Source organism: Lates calcarifer, linkage group LG12 (genome assembly GCF_001640805.2).
Source record: "Lates calcarifer isolate ASB-BC8 linkage group LG12, TLL_Latcal_v3, whole genome shotgun sequence".
Classification (NCBI taxonomy): domain Eukaryota; kingdom Metazoa; phylum Chordata; class Actinopteri; family Centropomidae; genus Lates; species Lates calcarifer.
In genome coordinates this window covers 23,050,962-23,074,929 of record NC_066844.1, presented here as the reverse complement: position 1 = coordinate 23,074,929, position 23,968 = coordinate 23,050,962, and the positions used below count along the sequence as shown (strand labels likewise).

General features: G+C 43.0%; 2 protein-coding genes across 3 annotated transcripts in view; both read left to right on the top strand.

Moving 5' to 3' along the window:
• Nucleotides 1-1,362: 1,362 nt before the first annotated feature.
• On the top strand, nucleotides 1,363-13,411 carry capzb (capping actin protein of muscle Z-line subunit beta). 2 transcript variants are annotated; one of them, XM_018681366.2, is made up of 10 exons: nucleotides 1,363-1,591; nucleotides 6,841-6,930; nucleotides 8,559-8,680; nucleotides 9,284-9,397; nucleotides 9,485-9,626; nucleotides 9,866-9,982; nucleotides 10,075-10,140; nucleotides 10,280-10,356; nucleotides 10,766-10,867; nucleotides 12,267-13,411. In XM_018681366.2, the coding sequence occupies exons 1-9, from the start codon at nucleotides 1,589-1,591 to the stop codon at nucleotides 10,857-10,859; spliced, it is 825 nt and encodes a 274-aa protein (XP_018536882.1). In that variant the 5' UTR covers nucleotides 1,363-1,588; the 3' UTR covers nucleotides 10,860-10,867; nucleotides 12,267-13,411. The 2 variants fall into 2 exon arrangements, with proteins under 2 accessions (XP_018536882.1, XP_018536883.1); XM_018681367.2 differs by lacking the exon at nucleotides 10,766-10,867.
• A 1,687-nt stretch (nucleotides 13,412-15,098) lies between these two features.
• Nucleotides 15,099-23,968, top strand: part of celsr2 (cadherin, EGF LAG seven-pass G-type receptor 2) — a 58,238-nt gene continuing 49,368 nt past the window's right edge. Inside the window, 1 exon segment of the mRNA XM_018681365.1 lies at nucleotides 15,099-19,133. Within this exon segment, the coding sequence (XP_018536881.1) occupies nucleotides 15,593-19,133 (3,541 nt within the window). The 5' untranslated portion in view covers nucleotides 15,099-15,592.

The following is a 23,968-nucleotide window of genomic DNA, read 5'->3' as shown; positions in this document are numbered from 1 at the left end:
CAATAATACACAGATGTTGGTGGGGTTTACAGGCAGGTTTTCCATTTACAAACAATCCAGGATGCACATTCAGCTTCAGGGTAGAAAGCACATTTATGCAACGTCATGATAGCTTTGATATGGAGATTTTTAGAAATGAATTACAAACATTTATAAATAGTAAAAAATAAATAAATACATGGAAGTAGGTTTGTATGGGTCACTTCCCCATGCTTTTTTTATTTGACAGACCGCATGATAGATAACCTCTGAGAAATAGCAGCTTTAGTTGCAGTAAAAACATTAACAGACAGGGCCAAACCGTGCAGCCTTCAACTGAAGAAAATCACCCACAAGTGACTCTGCACCATAAGATTCTTACTTGTAGTATGTTTTATTCCCTGAAAAATATTAAAGGTGTGCATTTTACCATTAAAGGTCATAAGATTGCAGCTCTGTCAAACCACAGTTATGACAGAAGCTCAACCTGAGGGAACAGTTCAGAAGCAGTCAGAACACCAGCAAACCAAAACAGTAAACTAAAGTTTGGCTGAAACATTCAGGTGTTGAATGTCACTGTGATCAGCAGTACTGTTACATCACAGGGACTCATTTTATTCAGTTTTAATATCAAAAATAACATTAATGAATCACCGGTCACTGCAGGTGTTACTAAACCCATGAAAACACCTTTCAGCAATGTACATAGACCTAACTTTAAAAAATATATACTTCCTTATTACACCTGCCCTGACACTTCCATTACCATAATGCAAGTAAGGGCAACATTCAGCTGGACAAAAACAAATGAAACTAAATCCAAGCATAAATAAAGTACATTAATTATGGACAATGCCAGTATTAAATAAAAATTAAAATAAATAATACACAAACCATAAAAATGATCCTGTGACACAAATTCTCTGCTATAGACTGAAATGTATTCATTCTATGAAAATAACAGATGTCAAAAATAATAAATTAAACATTCAAAACATTGTTTTATTAAAGGGTGATAATTGTGCTCACCACAAAATATATGTCAGAATACTAAAGAATAAAAAATAACAAAAATAAATATCAAAAAAGAACCCACAAATAATAATTATAATATGATGACTTGCACAACATCCGAGATGAACAGAAGTGTTAGTAAAAGGAGCGTGTCCTCCTTTGTATGCTTTCGTTTTAAATGTAAATCAGTTTCCAGTTGAATTTCATGTGCCCTCCTCAGTGCAGTTGTGTATCTGCTGCCCTCTCTGACTGCACACTCACTGCACCACTCCTCTCTTTCCATACTTGGCAATGCATTTCTTGCTCCTTCGCTATTGGCTGCTGCAGAGAAAGCCCGGAGTGACCCGGACGTGCAACCGGGGCCCGTTTTTCTGCCTGCAGCCTCCTTCCTGTAGCCCGGTTGAGGAAGTGAATTTCGCTGACAGGGCTGGGTTCAGTGAGGGAGAGGCGAACAAAACATCTTCCGCGGGGGGTTAAAAAAACAACAACAAGACAACAAGAGACGAGAGGAGCGATTCGATAAATCATAGCGAAGCTAAGGTGTACAGTCATCGGTGAAATCGTGCTCCCCTGCCCCGCTGAGACCGCCGCAGACATGGTAAGGGCCGCGGCAGAGGCTGCTGGGGAGAGACGGGGCCGGGGTAGGAGGGCTGTGGTGCGGCTGCTGGCTTCTGCTAACTAAGCGGTAACGGCTAGGGGTGCTAAGCTAGGCTGTGGCTAGCTGGGGGGGTACTGGGTGGTAACCTGAGAGGGGCAGCAGTGGCAGCAGCAACGGATGACCCAAGTGTATAAATCACCGATGCATATCTAACTTGCTCCGTTTGCAAAACTTCTTCCCTACCGGATACGAATGAATTAGCTTCGCGGCTAATGGCTACTAGCTATATCTTTTAGCAGCTCGTTAGCTAGTAGCTAGCCGTTAGCCAAGCTAGATGCCCCGTAGGCATAAAGTTAGCACAGGATGTTTTGGATTTGACACAAGTTCGTGTATAGTATTAGAGCGGAGTCCTAATATAACACACACACGTACAATCCCTCCAGCCGTGCACACACACGCGCACACACAGGCTAAAATAGTCAAGCGCCGGGATGCCTGGAGCTAAAATAAGACTCCTCGCTCCTCCTTTTCCAGACCATGTCAAGCTGTCAACCTCCTCTGCTGTTGAGTTTTTTCTTCCTTGTGAATTTGATCATGAGTTTCTCTGGGAAATGTTTTGCTCTGACAGTGCCTACAAACCACACCTGCAGATACTGTTTACTTATTCCTTACTTTTGTAATATTTTCTACCCCTTAAGCTTATGTGGCAGTAACAGCAGTGTAATTGGTCATTAATTTGTGCTGTACAAAAACCTAGTATTTAATGTGATCCGTTCTAACATAATGGAGCACCATCTTGTGCTTTCACACTGTTTATAAACGTGTGCTCTGTAGTACTTCCACATGGCTGAAATCGTAATACGCCTGAGTTGGGAAGTGCAGCTGGTTTTTCTCTGCAGTCGCCCACTCTCCCCAGCCTCACCTCATCCATCCTGCTGGCTCAGCCCCACTGCTCTCCCCCTGACCCCAAGAGTTGTTGGTCTGAGCTAGTGTTTACACAGAGACAGGAGCGCTGGTAAACATGGCGTCAAGGAGCGCAGGTGTCTGATGGAGCAGACTGATTCATCAGCTGAGAGTGATTTTAAGACAGGCAAAGGGCAACTCAGAGGGGAGGAAATGGTACAGGAGGTATTGCTGTTATGTTCAGGGTCACCCTTTAAGGAAAATGTTTATGGAAAGACGGTTCTCTCCTCTCTAACATGAAATTGTCCTTTGACCAGCTGGCAGCTGCATGAGTATACTTTTAGCAGTTAGGGGGAGTTACTTCACAGATAAGCCAAGATGGAGGGTTTTGTAGACATATAAAAGAGAGGTGAATTTAAAAGGTATAACACAGAACTTAGGTAGGAATACAGAAAACTGTTACTGTTGATGATTTTTAAATTGGTAGGAGCATTTCAGAATGGTCTCCAGTGATTATAAATCCTCTTTATTATTGCTTTGGACGATCACTGAAAAACTTCTCTTCATTTTCAGCTTTAGAAATGAGTGAACTTGTCATGTCCAGGTTGAGGTGTTTCTCTTGGCTCAGCTTGTAATTTGGTTTAGGTTGGTAAAAGCAGTCATTTATCACTGACATTTAAGTAAATGAAGGCATGTTTAACATTGAAGACAATCAGATGTAGGCCAAGGTAAGGTGACTTTGATGGCAGGGTCTGATAATGCCCAGATTGTAGCATAGCCAGTAACCTGTAGCTGAAAATATGTGTTTTGTCCGTCTACTATTACACACCCTACCTACATCTTCCTACACATTCCCTAGAGTTTCATGTTGTGGCTGGTCTGTCCTCCTCTGCTCACTTATATCCTGCTGTTCACTGCATATTTAAGGGGGAGAAACCCCCGGGGGAAGGCTGCGCTATGCAGGCCGCGCTATCCCTGCCCAAAGAAAAGTTTCACATTTTATATTTCCTTACATATCTCAAAACTCTTGCATAACAAAGAGACGGTCACAAAAGAAGGGCAGACTTTGTTTTTAAGGAATGTCGATCGTCAGGAGTTGAATGAATCGGCTGGTTCACAAACTGTAGTTTCTTGGGAACATTGACCACACTGTCAGACTTGTTTTGAGTGGCTAAGTACACAACCAAACAAAGCCTCAGTAAACAACTAAAACATGACCAAAAAAGGAATCGGGCCCAGTTAGTGTCAGGCTGAAGACCGTGGTAACAATGCAGCTTAGACTGTTTAAAAACACTTATACTTTACAGTATTTCTGATCATTCTCTGAAACCTTCCCAGTTCCTTCATTGATCTTCCTGCAGTGTTTCATAGTGGAGACTCCCGGCTAAACCCAGAATAAAGAGCATCAGAAGATGTTAGCAGAGTGTTTTAGCCGTCATTTAGTGACTACATTTATACTGGGATGAGATACATCAGGATCTGTCTGATACAGCACAGCAGGTCATTGATTGATCACATTGTCCATTCACTTTTCACTAAACAGCTTCTCATTGCATTGTTGATGGGAAAAGTAGAGACAAACGGCGCAACCAGAGACAATCAGGTGCTTATGTGTGAGGAGAAAAATGATTGCATTGTAGGTCAGACACCAAACGGAAGTTAGTTTAATAATCACCAGTTGGACTCTGTTAACCAGTTCCTGGTGAGAAACCCCTTTCAGTATGCTATGAATCTTTCAGCTTGCTCTTGAGCTTCAGACACAACACTAAAAGTGATGGCTGAGTGGACAGGTGGTGAGAGATCATGCCTTTGTCACTGACTCCCATTGGTTGGTCAGGGCGTCTGTGTGGATGGGCACTGGATCAGAGATTTTGGGGGTATGATAAAATATGTTGTTGGCCACACCCAGTCAGTGATATCACAGCAGGTGTTTCGTCTTTGGCCTTACTCCACAATCCAGGCGGCACAGTGGGTGAAGTTTCCACATCACGAGTACGTGAAACTTGTGCTGTCTTGAATTCAGAGCTTTGTGCAGCACAGAAACAAAAAGCCATGTGTTACAAGAGCTTAAATGTTAGACTCTTATAAGCACATTTGTTCTACAAAGCTCATCCTGACTGATTCCACATGGAAAACTTAATTTTTTTTGCCAATTCTTAAAACCTGTCCAAAGATAAAATAAAAGTTTGACCAGAATGATGATTGTGTTGCACCTGATATTTACCTGTTTGTAGTTCACCTCAGTGCATAAAAAATGCTGTTCTTCCACACTACCTGCTGCCCTTTGATCCTCCGCTGATAACATATCTTCCATCTGATGTGACACCTGTGCCTCCATTCAAGTATTTTTCCCACTCTTGTCCCTACATGACACCTCACACATCCACAGCCAAATGAAGAGCACCCTTTAAAAGCTGATGGACAATATCTGCACTGACATTGCTGATTTGTCTTATACACAGAACAGTTTTCTGCACTTTATGACCTGCCCTGATTCTCCTTTTCTCTGCTGAATACTCACATGACAAATCATGAGTACTGTTCAGTCTGCTGAGCTGAAAATGTCTGTTGTGTCTGTAGGCTCACAGTGCAGGCACAGTTTGCCTGCAAGGGTGTGAATACTTCCTGCACAGCAGCTCCCCTCATACCCTCGTACAGAATGTAGCAGGCCTTTATCAATGTGCTGTTTTGGTGAAGTGAAGGAACTTAGTGTGGTCATTTTTTATAGAGAACAGGCCAGTGCTGAGTCCTGATCCAGTGCTTACGTATATTTTCCTACATATTACAGCAGCACAGAGCACACTTAAAGTGAACCTGCTTTAAAGCTTATAGAGCCAACTCCATTTTGAAAGTAAAGCTCTCAGTTTAACTTCTTCATCAGCACAGCAGGACTTTTCTTTAAAAGATCAGTTCACATTTTTTCAGGTGTGTCTTAAAACAGTGGTCAGATGCTCATATGAACATTGAAACAGTTTCATTGAAGCTTCAAGCATTCCTCTTCCAAAGTCTTTGTAGTACAAAGGTTTGTGTTTTCCTGGACAGTGTTTACTTGTAGAGGGGTCAAAACACAAGGAGGACGTTTTGTATTAAAATGACTTTGGAAAATACTCTGACTGCTAAAGCCTCATATTCAGATAAAGATCAGATGAGTGTTTTGCGTCTATGGACACAGCATAAATATGGTCCTGTGCACAGTCAACAGAGATGTGGCACACCTGTAAATCCCTGCTGAAGTACAGGTAAAATCAACTCAAAGTGTCTCATTTCGTGAGAGATTATCTTTTACTGAAAGTGCTTGCAGAAATTACAGTTTTCTTTCACTCTGCGTTTCATTTGCTAGCTGGGTTCCAGTTTTCATTGGAAAACATGTGGGCTTATTTTACAGCTGGCTACGTGGTTTACCATTAAAAAAAACTCAGCCTAGCATTGGAATTTGATTAGGCTGAAAATACAATCACACCAATACTGATAAATTAAATTACGCTCTGATCTTTTGGTTTGATGTAGATCGTATTAAATGTTGTTCTTGGAACACTTTAAATCAAACTCAGCATGAAACAGTGTTTGAGAGCAGATGTTTTCAGGCAGTTAGAATCCACTTAAATATGAATCAGTTTTTTTAGTTATGATGGTTGATTTTGTCATCTTACATAATTTTAGCTTCGTCTGTTGGCTCTCTACTTCAGCTGCAGTGAGATTCAGAACATATTGTAGTAAAACAATTGTGACCTTGCTTTCAGTTCAGTGTTTTTTTCTGTATTATCACTAATAATGTAATTAATATTTGACCTCAATACGTGAATCTATGTAAACATAGATGGTTCTACTTCTTGTGTACTTACTGTCTTTTATAATTTTTCATTATCTCATCAGTATTTTCCTTAGTAACAACAAAACTCTGCCAGTTTCTTTAACTCCTTTTAAAGTCGCGTAGTTGTGTCTTTGTCATTATCATATTTTTTCCCAAATGGAAATCTTGAATCGGTTATGTTGCCTCACAAATTGCTTGTTGTTGTATTTACTGTCTGCCACAGAATTGTGTTTTAGTCATATAAAAGATGATAAGACAGCATTCTTTTCATGTTACAACAGTTTTTGTTAAACTAAAAACGTATGGGCTGAAAACCATTTTTCTTTACAATGTTGGAAATGTGACTTTTATTTAGCTTTTTTTCTTTTTTAGTTTATTTTGTTTTTGAGAGAAAACAGTGAAACAGATGTGACATAGCAGACAGTTCAGACTGATAAGAGAGCTGCTGTGCTGTTAAGCTTTGAACTGTGTTTAACTTGAGTCTGATAGTACAGTGCAATAAGTGTCATCTCTGTTGGTTGTGTGTGTTTTTCAGAATGACCAGCAGCTGGACTGTGCTCTGGACCTGATGAGGCGTCTGCCTCCTCAGCAGATCGAGAAGAACCTCAGTGACCTCATTGACCTGGTAAGTCTTTGTTTTTCCTATCATGACATTTTAAGTGTTTTCTGAGATTAATTGATTATTTGAAAAACTAATTGGCAGGTTAATTCAATAATGAAAATAATCATCAGCTGTAGCCCTAAATAATACTATAACAACTAAGAAGTATTTAAATGTGACTGTTTATGTGGTAGCATGATAAAAGATATTTGCATAGTGAAATTACTTTTACATAAAAGGTTTCAGTATCATGAAGAGGGTTTCAATCTTGTTCTTCTTATTCCAATTTTAATTTTAGTGGTACACATTTACATTTACATTGCAGCTGCGCAAATATTTTATCAATGAGTTTGTTTTGTGTTAAATCACTGAGTAGATTCTTTATGATACAGAGAGAGTTGTGCACTGCATCTTCAACACATCTACAGTATGATTTGCAGCATCAAAAGTGTGTGTGCGTGCCTTCTGTGGTCATATTTGTGGTGTTTCACATATGCAAGTTTGTTGTCGATACTGTGCAAGTGTTACTGTCGCTGCACATCACTCTACCATCTGTGTAACTGAAGCAAGCTGTTTTTAGCATTTCATACCCCACAGTTATTTCTGTGCACAGAGTGGAAGTCAAGTAGTAGGTTTTTTTTTTTTTTAATTCTCTATACAGCAGTTAGACAACTTTAATTTCTGCCTGTAAATGAAACATTTGCTTCCTTCCTTCAAATACCTGCAAAAATACTTCTTATCTTGAAACAGTTGGACCTTTTCTGTGCATTTTATCAGAGCATTTCCAGCGTCTGACAAATTAAAGCAAAATCAGACACAAATCAAATCACACTTTTCCCAGTGTTTGCATGGCACCTTGTTTCACTGGAATATCCGTTGTTTTAAAGGTCAGGACCCCCACCTGCTCACCTTCCTCCTCCCACACCTTTAACCTCAGCTCTCTCCTCACCCATTTCACTGTGTCCGGTTGTTAGTGATGATTATCGCAGCTGTCAATCACCTCCACTGCCAGGCACTTTTAGGCTCCACCGTCTCTGCTCTAACTCCTCCCTGGCAATTTCAGAATCACCTGAAACCACCTCTGTCTTTCCTGTTTGTCCCACATCTCTCCATCCTTCCCACTGGGTTTTGTCCTCCCCCCTCCTTCCCTTGTCTCACCCAGTCTGGGCTGCCAGGTGTGTGTATGTGTTCAGGGTGTGGGGGCTTTTTTTTCTCTTTTAGAAAAACAGGGCCTCCTTTGTATCTATGCTGTGTTGCAGGAGGACATAGCGAGGGGGGTCCATGTCAGTCTGTGAGAAGTAATTTGTACCCCCTTACCCTCCAGATATTATGTTTCCCGTTGATATTTTATTCCAGCTCCACTCAGTAACCTCTGCTTATTGAGTGAAGCTGGAATGTGAGAGAAAGACGAGAACTTTAAATCATTTTTGAGGTAAAAGGAGAATATCAGTTGCCAGGATTGTTGTCTTTTGCTGCCTAATCAGATCCTCCACAGTCCTGAGAGGTTGTTTTTTTTTTATACTGGCATCTGATACAGGAAGTCGTACTTGACAAAAATGGCTTGTAACCAGGTGGCTGAGGAGTCCAGATGTGCTGCAGCAGCTGTCCTGTGCAGTAGAGAATGTAAATGTGTTTGAACTTTTTGTGTCCAGGTGCCCAGTCTGTGTGAGGACCTCCTCTCCTCTGTGGACCAGCCCCTGAAGATTGCCCGGGACAAGGTTGTGGGGAAAGACTATCTGCTCTGTGATTACAACCGAGACGGCGACTCCTACAGGTCGAGTCCACAACTGCACTTAAGTCATGGACAAGGAACATTAACTACATTATGATCAGTTAATCAGCCATGAGAACACAAGCCACAGGCTGTGAAGGAAATAAAGCTTTGGCTTACTTTTAATGGCTGGAGAATTGAATCTGATTTCCTGGCTAAAAGACATAATATTCACTTTTACTGAGACATAAAAACTCCCATCTTGAGAATTAAATCTGGCAGAGAATCTGGTGGGATGGTTTGTGTATGACCGTTTGATACCAAGTCATGACATTAGGAAATGGACGAGGACCAAAGTCAGTGTAAAACTGAGGAATTCAGATTTTACAGCAAGATTGATTGATCATTAAAATAAAGTTTTTGGTGGTTAATGTTAGCAAACTTTAGATAGATACTGTTGTGCAAGTGTTTCATAATATTTCATAAGAAATGTAGGGAAATCCAATGTGCTTTAATCGTGTAACTGCCTCTTGTAATCAGTGAGCATTACTTGGTCTCACGTTAATGATTTAGCTGCTAAGAGACATTTAATGCCCATATAAACTCCCACAACAGCTAAACATTTAGTATTAGCACTGAATTCTGTTGTTCTGTTTAATACTTCAGATCCCCATGGAGTAATAAGTATGAACCTCCCATTGAAGATGGTGCCATGCCTTCAGCTCGCCTGAGGAAACTCGAGGTCGAAGCCAATAACGCCTTCGACCAGTACAGAGACCTGTGAGTACCAGTGAGGCAGCCTCATGCAGAGCTTTTAATAAACCGTCAGTGTAGTCGTGTCGTGACCTCTGACATCTGTGTTTTCAGGTACTTTGAGGGTGGCGTGTCCTCCGTGTACCTCTGGGACTTGGATCATGGCTTTGCTGGAGTTATTCTCATCAAGAAGGCTGGGGATGGATCCAAGAAGATCAAAGGGTGCTGGGATTCCATCCATGTGGTGGAGGTGCAGGTAAGAATGATGTGAAATAGGCTGACATATGAACCTGCTCCTGCCTAGCCTTTGTTATTTTCAATCTAAGGTTTTATTTGTTTTTGCAGCAGAGAACAGTTACAGTTTAAAAAAGAGATGTTTGAATCAAAAGGATCTGATATTTAAAAACAGGAAACAAGCAACAGTAAAGAAGTTAAGAATGCAAAACCTTCTAGTTTGGAGTATTCTCTGATTTCTTGTTCTGCCTGTGCGAACAGGAGAAGTCCAGCGGTCGCACTGCTCACTACAAACTCACCTCCACCGTCATGCTGTGGCTCCAGACAACCAAGACCGGTTCTGGTACCATGAACCTGGGTGGCAGCCTTACAAGACAGGTACAGTGTTAAACTGACCCGAAAAACAACTGCTGGTGCTTCCAACTGTGCTCCAGTCATCCGTTAACCCAATTTGTTTCTTTGTTTCACAGATGGAAAAAGATGAGACGGTTGGAGAATCCTCACCCCACATCGCCAACATCGGCCGCCTTGTTGAGGTCAGTATAATAGTATAGTATAATCAGCCACTCTCACTGTGCCTCATGTTCAGCCTCCAAACCAAGTCCAAAAAGTCAACAGCCAGAAAACAGGCAGGGGTCGTTCTAAAAGTTAAAAGTGTTTCCATACTTGTTTCAGGATATGGAGAACAAGATTCGCTCCACACTGAATGAAATCTACTTTGGGAAGACCAAGGACATCGTCAACGGACTAAGGTAACACTACATGAGCTGTCTGTATCACCTGAACCACCTTCTTCTTTTACAGCACCTCCAGTCTGCAGGGTCTGCGGAATCTTTATAATTGCACTGGTCTCCTTGAGAGCCAGAGTCAGTTTACCTCCATGTCTCCATCTGTTTACTTGTTAAACAGATATTTTCTCACCTGTTTTTTTTTTTTTAATTTCTATCATTTCTCGATCTGATATTTTACCTCCTTTTCAGTTGCATTTCTTCTATATTCACCTCACCTCCTTCCCCTTCCCCAACCTCTCCCCTCAACTTCTCCAACAAGGCTTTTTTTTTTTTTTGTTCTTGCCCTTTATCTCTTATATCTGCTGCCATTTTTATCACTGTCTGTCCTCTGTCACCGATCCTCCCCCGCTGCCTCTCCTCTCTGCTCCAGATCTATTGAGTCTTTGCCTGATAACCAAAAGTACCGGCAGCTCCAGAAGGAGCTGTCGCAGGTTCTCACCCAGCGTCAGATCTTCATTGACTAGGGTCAGAGGTACAACCTGGCATGGAGAAGTGTGTTTGTTTTGTGTGTTCATATTTGTGTGCACTGGTAAGAAGAAAATGAACGAGAGAAAATGTTGCTGCCCTGTCCATGGCCTCCTTTAAGATGTGTCACTGTGTGTTTAGGAAGAGCAGCTCCAAGGCAAAGTTAAAACAATGAGCAGTAGTTTCCTCTGTTTTAGCCTCTTTGATAGAAGCATAAAATCTGATTTATGCTTTTATAGTCTTTTTATAGGATGATATAGACCTGCAACATAAATTTGTTACATTTACATCTGGCTCTTTTTAATTCACTGCACTTCCTAAAAGAACATGTTTATTGAATAGAAATGATATAGTTGAGCTGAAATGACCAGTCAGTTAATCATGCAGGTTTATATCGTTAAGATTATTGTTTATATTTTCAGCATCATGAGATAAAACAGAGCAGAGATGTCACATAAAATGGATTTGTCATATGCAGCACAGTTATTATGATTGCTGTGGCTATTCATCTACAACGAGCCAGAACTGAAAGTAGAATTGATGCTAATCAAACAAAGCTGATGTAGTGGTTTTGAAGTGTTTGTCAGAGTTCAGGCTCACAGGTAACTGTGTGTGTGTATATGTGTGTGTGTGTGTGTGTGCAGGACTGTATGCAGTATGAACGTATTTGCATGCTCCTCAGCTGCTCAGTCAGTGACTGTGTAGGCATGTTATGCAGATTGTGTTCAACCTTTTAATCAAACGGACGATCTGTGTGAGGGGGCAACACACTAACTGCAGCTGAGTATTTAAAGCAGTCACCTCATGTTTTGCAGCTTGTTGCCCTAATAAGGTTTTCATATATGGTGTGTTTATTCTGTGTGTAGTTATTTGTCCTATAAGAAGAAAAACTACAGTGTTGAATAAAATCTGTCATTAGCATAAATATTCACTCTCGTCAGTTTAACAGGGTGATATCGTTCAGAAACTCTGAGTCTGATCCAAACAGAGTGACGACTTCTGGTGTTTCAACTTTATATTTGCACATAAAATTCTATTAATTTGTTCTCACTTCATCATGAATCTTAAAATAGCCAACAAAGTGCAAAATGTACTGGATGACTCTGTATGCAGGTAAAGCACATGATTCACCTGCATGACAACAAATAACTGTAACTGTTGGTTTCCTTTGCCTGACATTAATGTTCCATGTGTGCAGTGTGCCTACATTTAATGTGTGATTATACGTATTCTTCACAGAGAGGCAGAATTGAAAAACTAACACATTTAAACAGATTATGTTTTTCTCCTGAACTTATAGACCGTGTTTCCGTCTTGCTGGTGAAACTTTTCCACCACTGTTGTTCTCCTATCTAGTCGTGCATATGCTGATTGTCTCTCCTCTCTTTGTGTCTTCACCCAAACAGGAGTGTTCAGACTCTGGCTGACAAGTCAAAGCAGGAGGCTCTGAAGAACGACCTGATGGAGGCACTCAAACGCAAACATAACAGCTAGAGATGCTACTGTCTATTTTTTTTTCTCTTCTGACTTCTCTCACTCTCTCCGCCTCATCCTCATCTCTGCCATCTTTTCTCTGTTTCTTTACATCTCTCCCTCCATGCCTGTTTCAGTGCTGCACTCTTGTTTATTATTTGTGGAAAAACAAAAAAGGAGAAAATGCTTAGCTTATTTGTTTTTTTTCTTTTTTTTTTTGTTTTGTTTTTCTGTCTGGTTTTGTTTTCATTGCATCTCATCTGCCATGAAGCCATTCACTCCCTCTGTCTCTCTTCACCCCTCTCTTCTCTGTCTGTTCTCTCCCATGTTATGAATATAATGATAGTATTACCACGATAATCTTACAGTGTGAGGGTCATTGTAGTAATAATCCCTGATGTTCTCACAGCTGATGCGTCCTCAGTCAGTTTGAAACGAGTGACTTTGGCCCTGCTCTTCCTCTGTGGCGAGGAAACGGACATGGACTGTGCTGTAGGTGATGTAGGCTTGGCGGGGGCTGTCATTATTATTATGTACATCAAATTTACTTCTTGCACCTATTTTTGTCTACGACACCCCCCCTGATATATTTGTATAAAATTATAACTGTCCGTGTATAACTGTCATTCTTCCTGGCCGTTGTAAACGGTGCGGACACGAGGGCGGCCTTCGGTTTGTTTTGGAAGGTTTTTATTCTTTACTCCACTCTGTCCGCATGCATGCGAGCCTGTGTGGGTGCATGGGGCTGCAGTCAGTGGAAATGTAGACTTATCAAACATGGGGGGGATAGACTGTTATAATCACCGGGTGAACCTTCGTCGTCAACCCTGCCCCCCACACTGTGTATAACATGACGGTTTGCCTCCCCTCTGTTAAGCTTATTCAACTCTTCTCTATCCTCACCTACTATGTCTTTGTTGGGGGTCACAGTTTGTCTTTGTGTCTCAGTGGAAACCTTTGACTGTTTCCATTTTGGAGGGGAATCTTTTGTTGTATTTTTGTTTTGTTTTTATTTTGTAAAGCTTATGATTCATATTGTATTAGAGCCTCCAGCAACAATAAAAATGGTAAAAAGCTACTCTTGTTCTGATTTTTCTTTCTCCGTTTCTTATTGATGTGTCACGCTGTAAAAAATAAACACTTCTGAACAGGGATTTGAAGACTGTGCAAACGCTGCTGCCCAGGTAGGCTACACTTAACTGTAAGTCCACTGTTGAGCAGTTAAAAGCTGCATATGAACATTTAAAATAATGCTTATAACAACAGTGCAGATGTAAGTAGATAAAACTCATGTATTTGTGGTCTACTGTAACTCCTGCAGGCATCCATAAGTGATAGCTGAGGTAAACAGACTCTGAATGACAATATAGTAACACAGAATGTAAAGAAATACTGTGAATTAATAAACACTTAAAATATCCTATATATATATATATGTACAACTACATTATATAGTGTGCTATAAACTATTTATGGTAAATAAATGTTATAGGAGAGTGAAAGTGCTTCCCAAAGGTTGATCATATTATGTTGCTTATATCAGTTAGTATTTGTCAACCTGTTTATTTTATATCTGTTACAGCCTGATCAGAACTGGATTTTGGAGACGGGCAGAGAGTTAAAACAAGTAAAGAGTCTACAGCCATGCTAACAGCTGTGTGAGGCTCTAAAGTTACAGCAGTGAGGTAAATGCTAACACTGGCAACATGCACAATAACAATGTTAATGTGCTAATGTTAAGCAGTTCTTTGTATATTTTTTATTTTATTTTATAAAGGACAAACACATTATGTGTATAGGCCTATGTGAGGTTTAGTATCTGAGAATTACTTAATTATTTAACAAATTTAATCTGTTCTGTTATAATTCGCACAAAACATGAAGCACAGCTGAGCCTGATGGGAATGTCATTATTTGAAAGCTCCAGAACAGCTACTAAATGGACTGTGTGGTGAGACGACTTTGTCAAATGCTGTCAGTGATTTTTTTCATATTAAGACGAGTGTTTGACAGTCTAGGTAGATTTAGCACAACATGATGACATTTGCATTTCTTACAACGCAAATGTCAACATGGAGATGCTGAAGTGAGGCAGAGAGCAGCATAAATAATGGCTGAGCAGCTGGAAACTCTCTGAGCTGTGTGAGCACAGTTTGTCCACTAGATGTCAGTGACACTCAGCGCATCAGCTGAGCTCCAGGTTTCACCACAGACTTCACAGATTTCACTGGTATCTATCTGTTTTTATCCCTTTTTTAATCCCACTGTAACAGAGTTTACCTCATAGTGATAATAGTTGTGATCTCAGTGCCTGTCCCTAAAGTATATGTGCTAAAATCCCTACATTTCCAATTAGATCATACTTTTATTTTATTTTTACTGCTCCACTTTTGGATCTGGATCAAATGGAACCATGAACTGAACATGAAAAATCTGTTTTGGAAGATTGTTGAACAACAGACACTTCTCTTGGATGAAAACATGATCACTAAAAACTCTTTCTGGAGGTAAGTGCTGAAACAAGTAAACACAGATGTCATAATGAAATAATAAATAAGATGAAATCATGGGTAGTTGCAGGTGGTTATGTGTCACCACTACATAATCTCCAAGATCTCGCTCTTTGCTGTAGCTCTGTATAAAACTAAACTAAAACAAAGACAAACACTGTCTGCATCTGTACCTGAAGCACTACAAAGATTGTTGGATGGTTGTAAAGTAGCATTAAAACATGGCAGGCTGTCATGTAAACTACCAAATCCAATGAAAGTCTAGTCGCTGCGTCCTAATGTTGATGTTATCTGTTGATAAATGACGATTTTGGGAGATTATCATTTATCTTCAGTGGCAGGTTTTCTATCAAGACCTCAGACTCCTAACAGAGCTGCTCTCTCTCTCTCCCTCCCTCTCTCTCTCTCTCACTCACACACACAGGTTTATGATAATTAGGAGCCTCAAGGCGCAGGGGGAGCAGGAGCCATTTTTTACCATTCAAGCGGAGTTGTGCGGACAGGAGCGGAGGTGTTGCTGCCGCTGTTGTTGTTGCCGCCGGCGTGTGCGAGTGTGTGTGAGCAGCTCCGGCCAAGGTTACTGCGGGTTTTACCTCTTCCAAATCAACCGGAGTGACCGGAGATAAGTGCGCCCGCTGAGAGCATGGCTCCTCTGCAACAAAGGGAAACTCACAGGCGGAAAGTTTAAAGGAATAAGGAGCTGCAGAGAACCCGACTCGGAGACCCGGAGGAACACACACGGAGGAGCGATGCACTTCGTTAAATGGGATTTGTTGTTGTTTTTCTGGTGGTGCAAACTGGTTTCGCTGGCGCATTGTTACGACGTTCACATCAGTGAGGATGCCGGGCCAGGGACTGTGGTGGCCGGCGTGGAGCGGGGCGCACGGTGCACTTTGGATCAGGTACTCGCTCCCAAATTCACGGAGCGGTTTCTCGAGACTGACTCGGCGGCGGGCATTGTGTTCGTCTCGGACTCGATAAAGTGTCCCACGCTGCGCTCAAACCCCTTCACCGTGTACACTGTGGCGGACTGCACGGACTCCGGCTACAGGCACCTCCTCACCAGCCAGTACGAGGTGCATGTTCACGGTAGGAACTGTTCAAACAAGCGTAAAAGAAAACCACAGTGGGACATGGAGGTCCTTAGTTTGTTTAGCGCCCACAGCCACCACCGCTCAGAGTGCCATCAAGCAGGCTCTGCTTTATTTCCAGTGGGAGGTCTGATACCTGGCTCCCCAGTCCGCTGCAAAGTCACCAACAGCCGGGACTTTTACTTCTCTGAGGGGGACTTATCTGTGTCTGAGACTCTGTGCTGGAGGCAGGACACCCTCCTGGAGCTAGACCTGCTCTGTGATGTACTCACAGGAAACGGGCTGAGTGCTAAAATCAACCCCATCTCCATCCACTGGCGTGTGGGACAGGGCCCCTTCAGGCAGGGCCACCTAGGGAAACTGTTAGAAAAAGCAGCTCAATCTGATTCAGGGATTGTGAGCAGGAGGAGGAGAAGCACTAACAGCAGCCCCCAGTTTCAGCCCCCAATGTACCAAGTGTCTGTGGCAGAGAATAAGCCAGCTGGGACTCCTGTTGTTGTTTTGAAAGCCGTGGATGCGGATGAGGGGGAGGCAGGCAGGCTGGAGTATTTCATAGAGGCTCTCTTTGATAGCCGTTCCAACAACCTCTTTGCTGTGGACCCGGCCACTGGTGCTGTGTCCACAGTGGAGGTGCTGGACCGGGAAACAAAAGACACCCACGTGTTTCGTGTGACCGCGGTCGACCACGGCACGCCCCGACGTACAGCCATGGCCACACTTACTGTCACAGTCAGTGACACAAATGATCACGACCCAGTGTTTGAGCAGCAGGACTATAAGGAAAGCATCAGAGAGAATTTAGAAATAGGCTATGAGGTGTTAACTGTGAGGGCCACTGATGGGGACGCACCTGTTAATGGGAACATCCTTTACCACATCCTCAACAGTAATGGGTCCAATGATGTGTTTGAAATTGATTCGAGGTCTGGTGTAATCCGCACTAAAGGCCTGGTAGACAGAGAGGAGGTAGAAGCGTACATGTTGCTAGTTGAAGCGAATGACCAAGGTCGTGACCCCGGGCCCCGCAGCGCCACAGCTACTGTTCACATAGTGGTGGAGGACGATAATGATAACGCTCCCCAGTTCAGTGAGAAACGATACGTGGTCCAGGTGCCTGAGGACATGGCGCCTAATACAGAGATCCTGCAGGTCACCGCCACAGATCAGGACAGAGGGAGCAACGCTGTCGTTCACTTCAGCATCATGAGTGGAAACACCAGGGGACAGTTTTACATTGATGCTCAGACAGGTAAAATGGACCTGGTGAGTCACCTGGATTATGAGGCAAACAAAGAATACACCCTGAGAATTAGAGCTCAGGACGGAGGACGGCCTCCGCTGTCCAACATCAGCGGCCTGGTGACGGTGCAGGTGTTGGACGTCAATGACAATGCCCCCATCTTCGTCAGCACCCCGTTCCAGGCCACCGTGCTGGAGAACATGCCTCTGGGCTACTCCATCATCCACATCCAGGCAGTGGATGCAGACTCTGGGGACAACTCCAGGCTGGAGTATCGCCTCACTGAAACCACGCCAAACTTCCCCTTCGCCATCAACAACAGCACAGGGTGGATTGTAGTGGCAGCCGAGCTGGACAGAGAGAGTGTAGACTTTTACAACTTTGGAGTGGAGGCCCGCGATCACGGCTACCCCGTCATGTCCTCTTCAGCCAGCATTAGCATGACTATTCTTGACGTCAACGACAACAACCCAGAGTTCACTCAGAAGGCATATTACATGCGACTGAATGAGGATGCAGCCGTGGGGACCAGCGTGGTGACAGTGTCAGCTGTGGACCAGGACATCAACAGTGTGGTGACCTATCAGATATCCAGCGGAAACACCCGCAACAGATTCTCCATCACGAGTCAGAGCGGAGGGGGGCTGATCACGCTGGCGCTGCCTTTAGACTACAAACTGGAACGGCAGTACATCCTCACTGTCACTGCGAGTGATGGGACTCGCTTTGACACAGCCAAAGTGTTTGTTAACGTCACGGATGCCAACACACACCGGCCTGTGTTTCAGAGCTCACATTACACCGTCAACATCAATGAGGACCAGCCTGTGGGCACCACTGTCGTCGTGATAAGCGCCACGGACGAAGATACAGGTGAGAACGCACGCATCACCTACTTTATGGACGACAGCATCCCCCAGTTTGACATCGACCCAGACACAGGAGCTGTCACCACGCAGACGGAGCTAGACTATGAGGACCAGGTCTCCTACACTCTCGCCATCACCGCCCGGGACAACGGCATCCCGCAGAAGTCCGACACCACCTACCTGGAGATACTGGTTAATGACATCAATGACAACTCCCCCCGCTTTCTCAGAGACCACTATGTGGGTTCTGTGATGGAGGATGTCCCGGTGTTCACCAGTGTGGTCCAGGTTTCTGCCATCGATCGAGACTCCGGGCTCAACGGCCGAGTCTTCTACACCTTCCAGGGCGGGGAGGACGGTGACGGAGACTTCATAATTGAATCCACCTCTGGCATTGTTCGCACGCTGCGGAGATTAGACAGAGAAAATATGCCTGTTTACAGCCTGCAGGCGTATGCTGTGGATAAAGGTTTTCCGGCTCTGAAAACACCAGTGAACATTCAAGTAACTATCCTAGATGTTAACGACAACCCCCCTGTGTTTGAGAAAGATGAGTTTGACATTATGGTGGAGGAAAACAGCCCCATAGGAGTTGTGGTTGCACACATATCAGCCACAGATCCAGATGAAGGCAGCAATGCACAGATTATGTACCAAATAGTGGAGGGAAACATCCCAGAGGTTTTCCAGCTGGACATCTTCTCTGGAGAACTGACGACATTAATAGACCTGGACTATGAGACAAGATCCGAGTATGTCATCGTGGTCCAGGCCACCTCTGCCCCTCTGGTGAGCCGCGCCACAGTCCACATTAAACTTGTGGACAAGAACGACAATGTGCCCCTGCTCAAAAACTTCCAGATCATCTTCAACAACTACGTCACAGACAAATCCAGCAGCTTCCCCACCGGAGTGATCGGCCGCATCCCGGCCCACGACCCCGACGTCTCGGACCAGCTCCACTACAGCTTCGAGGTGGGGAACGAGCTGAACCTGGTCCTGCTGAACCAAAGCACGGGGGAGATCCAGCTGAGCCAGGCCCTGGATAACAACCGGCCCCTGGAGGCCTCCATGAGGATCTCAGTGTCAGGTGAGATAACTGTCTGTAATTACTGACTCCACCCAGTGAGTGAAACATAGTACAAAGAGGGAGGGAAGACCAGTATTACTGAGGTGTACTCCTGTATTTCCACTAACACATCCTGTCTCTTCATTTACATTTTCGCTTCACTTCACCAGATAATGGAAGCGATGATGACTTAAGTATGTCTTTCTTGGCTTCAGTATTCCAGGGTGATTTTTCTACAATAGAAATATTCATGAAGGAGGATTAATATTCAGTGTAGAGTATTTGTAAGCCACTCCACTTTGAGGAAAAAAAGGAATCACACACATTGCCAAGTCTTTATTTAAGCATTCAAATTCAGTGAGGTAAATTGCTTCATATAAGAGGGGGGTGGTGGTGGTCTGTAGTTTTTCTGGACCCCTCATTAAGGACTTTTCTTGTTTACACAAGCTTGATTTAGCCTCGTCTGTTGCTGAGATTTAAATAGCTGTTTGTCTGAGCATGTCTGCATCCTGTGGGATCCACATCAGTGGGTAGACCGATCATGCCCCATAATTGCCCATCAGACCCCTCTTCCCACGTACAATGAAAGACCTAATTCAATTACAGCCTGTTTCTATAGCTTGTTTAGAGTCAGAACTAAGAGTTGATGTCCTTTAGGGTTTTGTATTGTTTGACTGGGTTGTTTTCTTGTTCTAATTTGACAGAATGGCTGACATTTAATAGCTGTCAATTTTCCCAACTCAACAGTGTTAAAGCATGATGGTTCTGGTTTGAGAGAGTTTTTAAAGACAACAAGAGCTAGTTGAAATGTAAATTGCTGTTTGTTCCACGTTCAGTATGTGATAAGAAGGATCATGCAGGTCTGAAACAAGCCTAACAATTGTTATCCTGTTCATTGCTGCTGGTGTTCTCTTTCCTAACCTGCATGTCTTAAACCGCCTGTGTTCCCCTGCACCTTTAATTTTGCATGCCAGTGCAAATTACAGAGTTTTATTTGCTCCAAATATGTGACTGAACTTGAATTGCACCCACAGAGAGTGGGGGGTGGGAGGGGTGTTGCTGTTACCCTCGGTTGGAGCTCATTTGACGCAGTGTGATCCGCTGTAAATCTGCCTTCTCTCTGACCTTGGCATAACCTAATAGAAGGAGAAACAGAACCAGGAGTGTTGTTAAGATGCTGGACATCAAGGTTAAAGATTATATCAGATACTTAACAAGAACAGGGAGGATTAAAGCTGGTGGGAACCTTGGGATTGCTTTGATTTGACTGAATGAGATGAGTGAGACAGTGGAGGAGTAGATCAAGTGGCTTCCTGTTAGTTGATGAGTTGACACTGAGGAGCAGATACTGTATGGTTAGCGTGGGTAGTTGTTACAATGGATTGGAGCTGTGCTTAGCCTCTCTGGAGAACAATAGTGAGCTGTCTATTCAGGGGCAGGCACTAGAGCTCATACCAGGCTGTGGTTGGGGGCAACAGCTGTGACTCCACCAAGGACCAATTAGAGGCCGTGTCTCCCCAGCGCGTCCCGCACCTGCTGGGGTTTATGTGTCAGCACCCCTGCAGGAGACAGAGGGAGATGGAGGGAGGCAGCAGGGCAGAGGAAGGAGGAGGTGTAGGGGGGTTAAGTTGTGGTCGTGTAAACTGGAGACACGTTGGAAAATACAGTCGTACTGTAAGACAGCAGGGAAGTCATTAGACAGTTGGAGGAGGAGATGTGGTAGGAAGATGAGCTCCTCCTCTAGATGCTGCTGACCCCAATTTTCAAAGGCTTCTCCCTCCAGGGACCTCCCAAGTCTTCCCATTATCTCTCCCTTTATGCTGCCGTTTAAGAGGCCCCTTATGATGGACGATTTTTGATGGGCTCTTTTGTATGTTGTTGGACTGTGATTAACATCGTTTCTGAGCACCGCTCTTCATATCGAAATGGATGTAATGGTTTGAATGCAGCCAGACGTTGCTTTACGTTTCAAGTGTTTCCTGTGCAGGAGCTTCGGGAGGGAAACCTTTAAATAATCCACAGATTATGATGATCTTCTTTAAACTGAATTCAGTAATATAATCCATTGCATTGCCTCAACTCACTCACGTACAGTAATCAGTTTTCTGATCAAATTGGATCCCAAGTTTTAAAAATAATATATAGAATGATTAACTTAAGTTCCATGAGGATTATCATCCCGTAATCTCACCAGTGGAGTAACTGTAATTTAATGTATTTAAATTATTGTAATCACTTTACATCAGTAAATAATATGTAATCTGTTAATCCCTGTTAAACCCGCGTCCTGTACTATCATCATGCTCAGCATATGAGTTATTGTGCCTGATGCTGTTTATGCTGCAGACATGCTAATAACTCGTAATATCTACAGGGGATGTAAAAACAAAAATAAATACAAATAATATCATTCTTTAAATCAAAATGGCAGACATGTACACTTTCATTGCCAGTTCCTGATTATATCTCACTTTAAAGGAATGAATGTGAGAATATTGATCCTCTGCTAATGAAAAGAGAGTCTGGATTAAATAGCTGTAAAATTTGATGTATATGCTTCAGATGTAATTCACATCAGTTAAGATTGTTATGTTCTCCTTTAAAAATCTTTGCAAAGCATTTCATTGTGTACCTTATGCTAAACTGTGGAGGAGTTCACTTGTGAAGCCAAACAAAAAGCACAGAAATGATCTATGAGGAAGTGAGAGGACAGATAACAGAGAGGATAAACTAAGATTCACATCAATATGCTCATAGATTTCTTTATGATTTCAGTAACATGCAGTGAGTAAAATACAGTTTTCACCAAACAAGCTCATTGACATTCATACTGGCATTATATTAATTCAAAACCATAAACATCTTGCTGCCTTATAGTGCACTGGCTGTGTGTGCTGGCATAAATGAGTGATTATAACCATTTAATTATGTTAAGGAGTCAGATTTACAGCAGTGGTGTGTGGGTGCTGGGACTGCCTCCATACAGAAAATAGACTCAAACTCATATCAGGAATATCTCCTAATTGATCGATGTTGTGGTGATAAAAGATTTGTTGAATCCAAGTTGACATTTCTGCCATGTTGAGGAAAAAAATGATAATCTGACGATGCTATTCAGCATGTGTCACTTCTGGATCATGATGAGAATTGTGGTGACACCGCAGGGTGAGAGGCAGGTCGTCGTCTGTGGGATTAGATTTTCTGCATCTGTATCCTGGGATCTGTCAGACCAGTGTTGACACACTCTGGGGCTGATCCACTCTTCCTAGGCAAGCGTGAGCCTGCATAAAGAGGTGTTTGCATTTCATGGCAAAGAATTTTTCCCTGCTTTCCTTTCATCCTCAAAGCCTTGTTAATTAACCTATAGAAAGTATAGCTAATCCTTCATTATGCTTCTTTTTTGAACATGTTATTATAGCTTGGCAGTGTGAATGAGAGATCAATTTGTTGAGTCCTTTGTAGTTTTATTACGTTGATATGTCAATTTCTGTAAATTTCTTGCGTTATTAAGACTCTGGAGGAGTGACACAGTTAGATCTGAGCTCCCTGTGTGGAAAACATGCAATATGTACATTATTACAACTGTGTCATCAGGACACTTTGTCCTTGTTTTAATCAAATTCTGAGTCCTGAGCCAATATCACGCCTCCCATGCTCACTTTGAAGGCACCAATGCAGAGATTTAACAGACAAACACGCCTCCACAACTAATGATGGCAATTTGATTCAGCTCACATCACACTGCAGGTTATACAGACACTCAAATTACATGGTGGACAGCAGATATATTCTCTTCTCTGGTCACTGTCCAGAGGGGGAGAGCCTTTTAGGTTTCAAGTGTGGGTCTGAAGTGGCTGTGGATGCTCCAAGGTTGAACTACTTCAGTCTTTAAGTTGTCTGAGCCAAACGTGTTGGCATTCAGCCCGACTAACCGGGGCAGACAGCGGATGTGCTTATATGAATCAGGTTTTCTGTTTTCTCAAGATTGTCTGTCTTTTTCTACGTTGTTTTAAATATTAAGATGAGACCCAGATAGTTTTTCCAATCAGATACAGACTAGAAGCGAGAATTCTGTATGGTTCAATGTGTTTTCAGGCTGTGTTAGGCCCCCTTGGCCCCTGTCCTTCACCATCCTTGCATAAGATAAAGCTACAGGCCTGGAATTTTAATGGGGGCGACTCTCTGCTCCATCACATATTGTACAAGTAAGAGCCAGGGCATTCACAGCCAGCGTAATTTCATTATAATCTATTAAACCTTGAAACTGTCTGTGGGGGGGACTTTCTCAGGGGTTTGTTTCTGTAACATTACACCATCAGGCTGCACAAATCTGCCATCTATATGTGTGTGTGTGATGCCTCCAACAGCTGGACCACTCTGATTACTTTTCTCCTCGCCAACATATAATTATTTCACTCAAGCAGAGCGTACCTTGGGTTTCTGTGTTCTTTATGCTCGATGAATTTTTCTGTTTGCCTCGCGCTCGATTCACAGGATTCAAAGTCACATCTTGGGGAACGCTCGCCCGTGTTATGTGGCCACCAGAGTCACCCCCTAATGCTCTACCTTGCATTCATTGCGCCTCCCTCGCCCTCCCTGCACGGCGTTAGTCACACTTGCAGGCCCGCTCGGAATGTGTGTAGCGCTGTTTCTCTTCTTTTTGTCCCTTTTACATCACCTATCACCTTGATCCTGTTTCTCTTTTCCCTCTTTTTGTTTGCCTGTCACCGTTCCCTATTTTTCTCCTATCTGCCCGGGTCTGTGGCTCTCACCCCTGCAACCTTCCACTGTTCCCTCCCATCATTTCAAGCTCCTCCACCCTCCCTCTTCTTTACCCCTATCCTCCCCCCACCTCC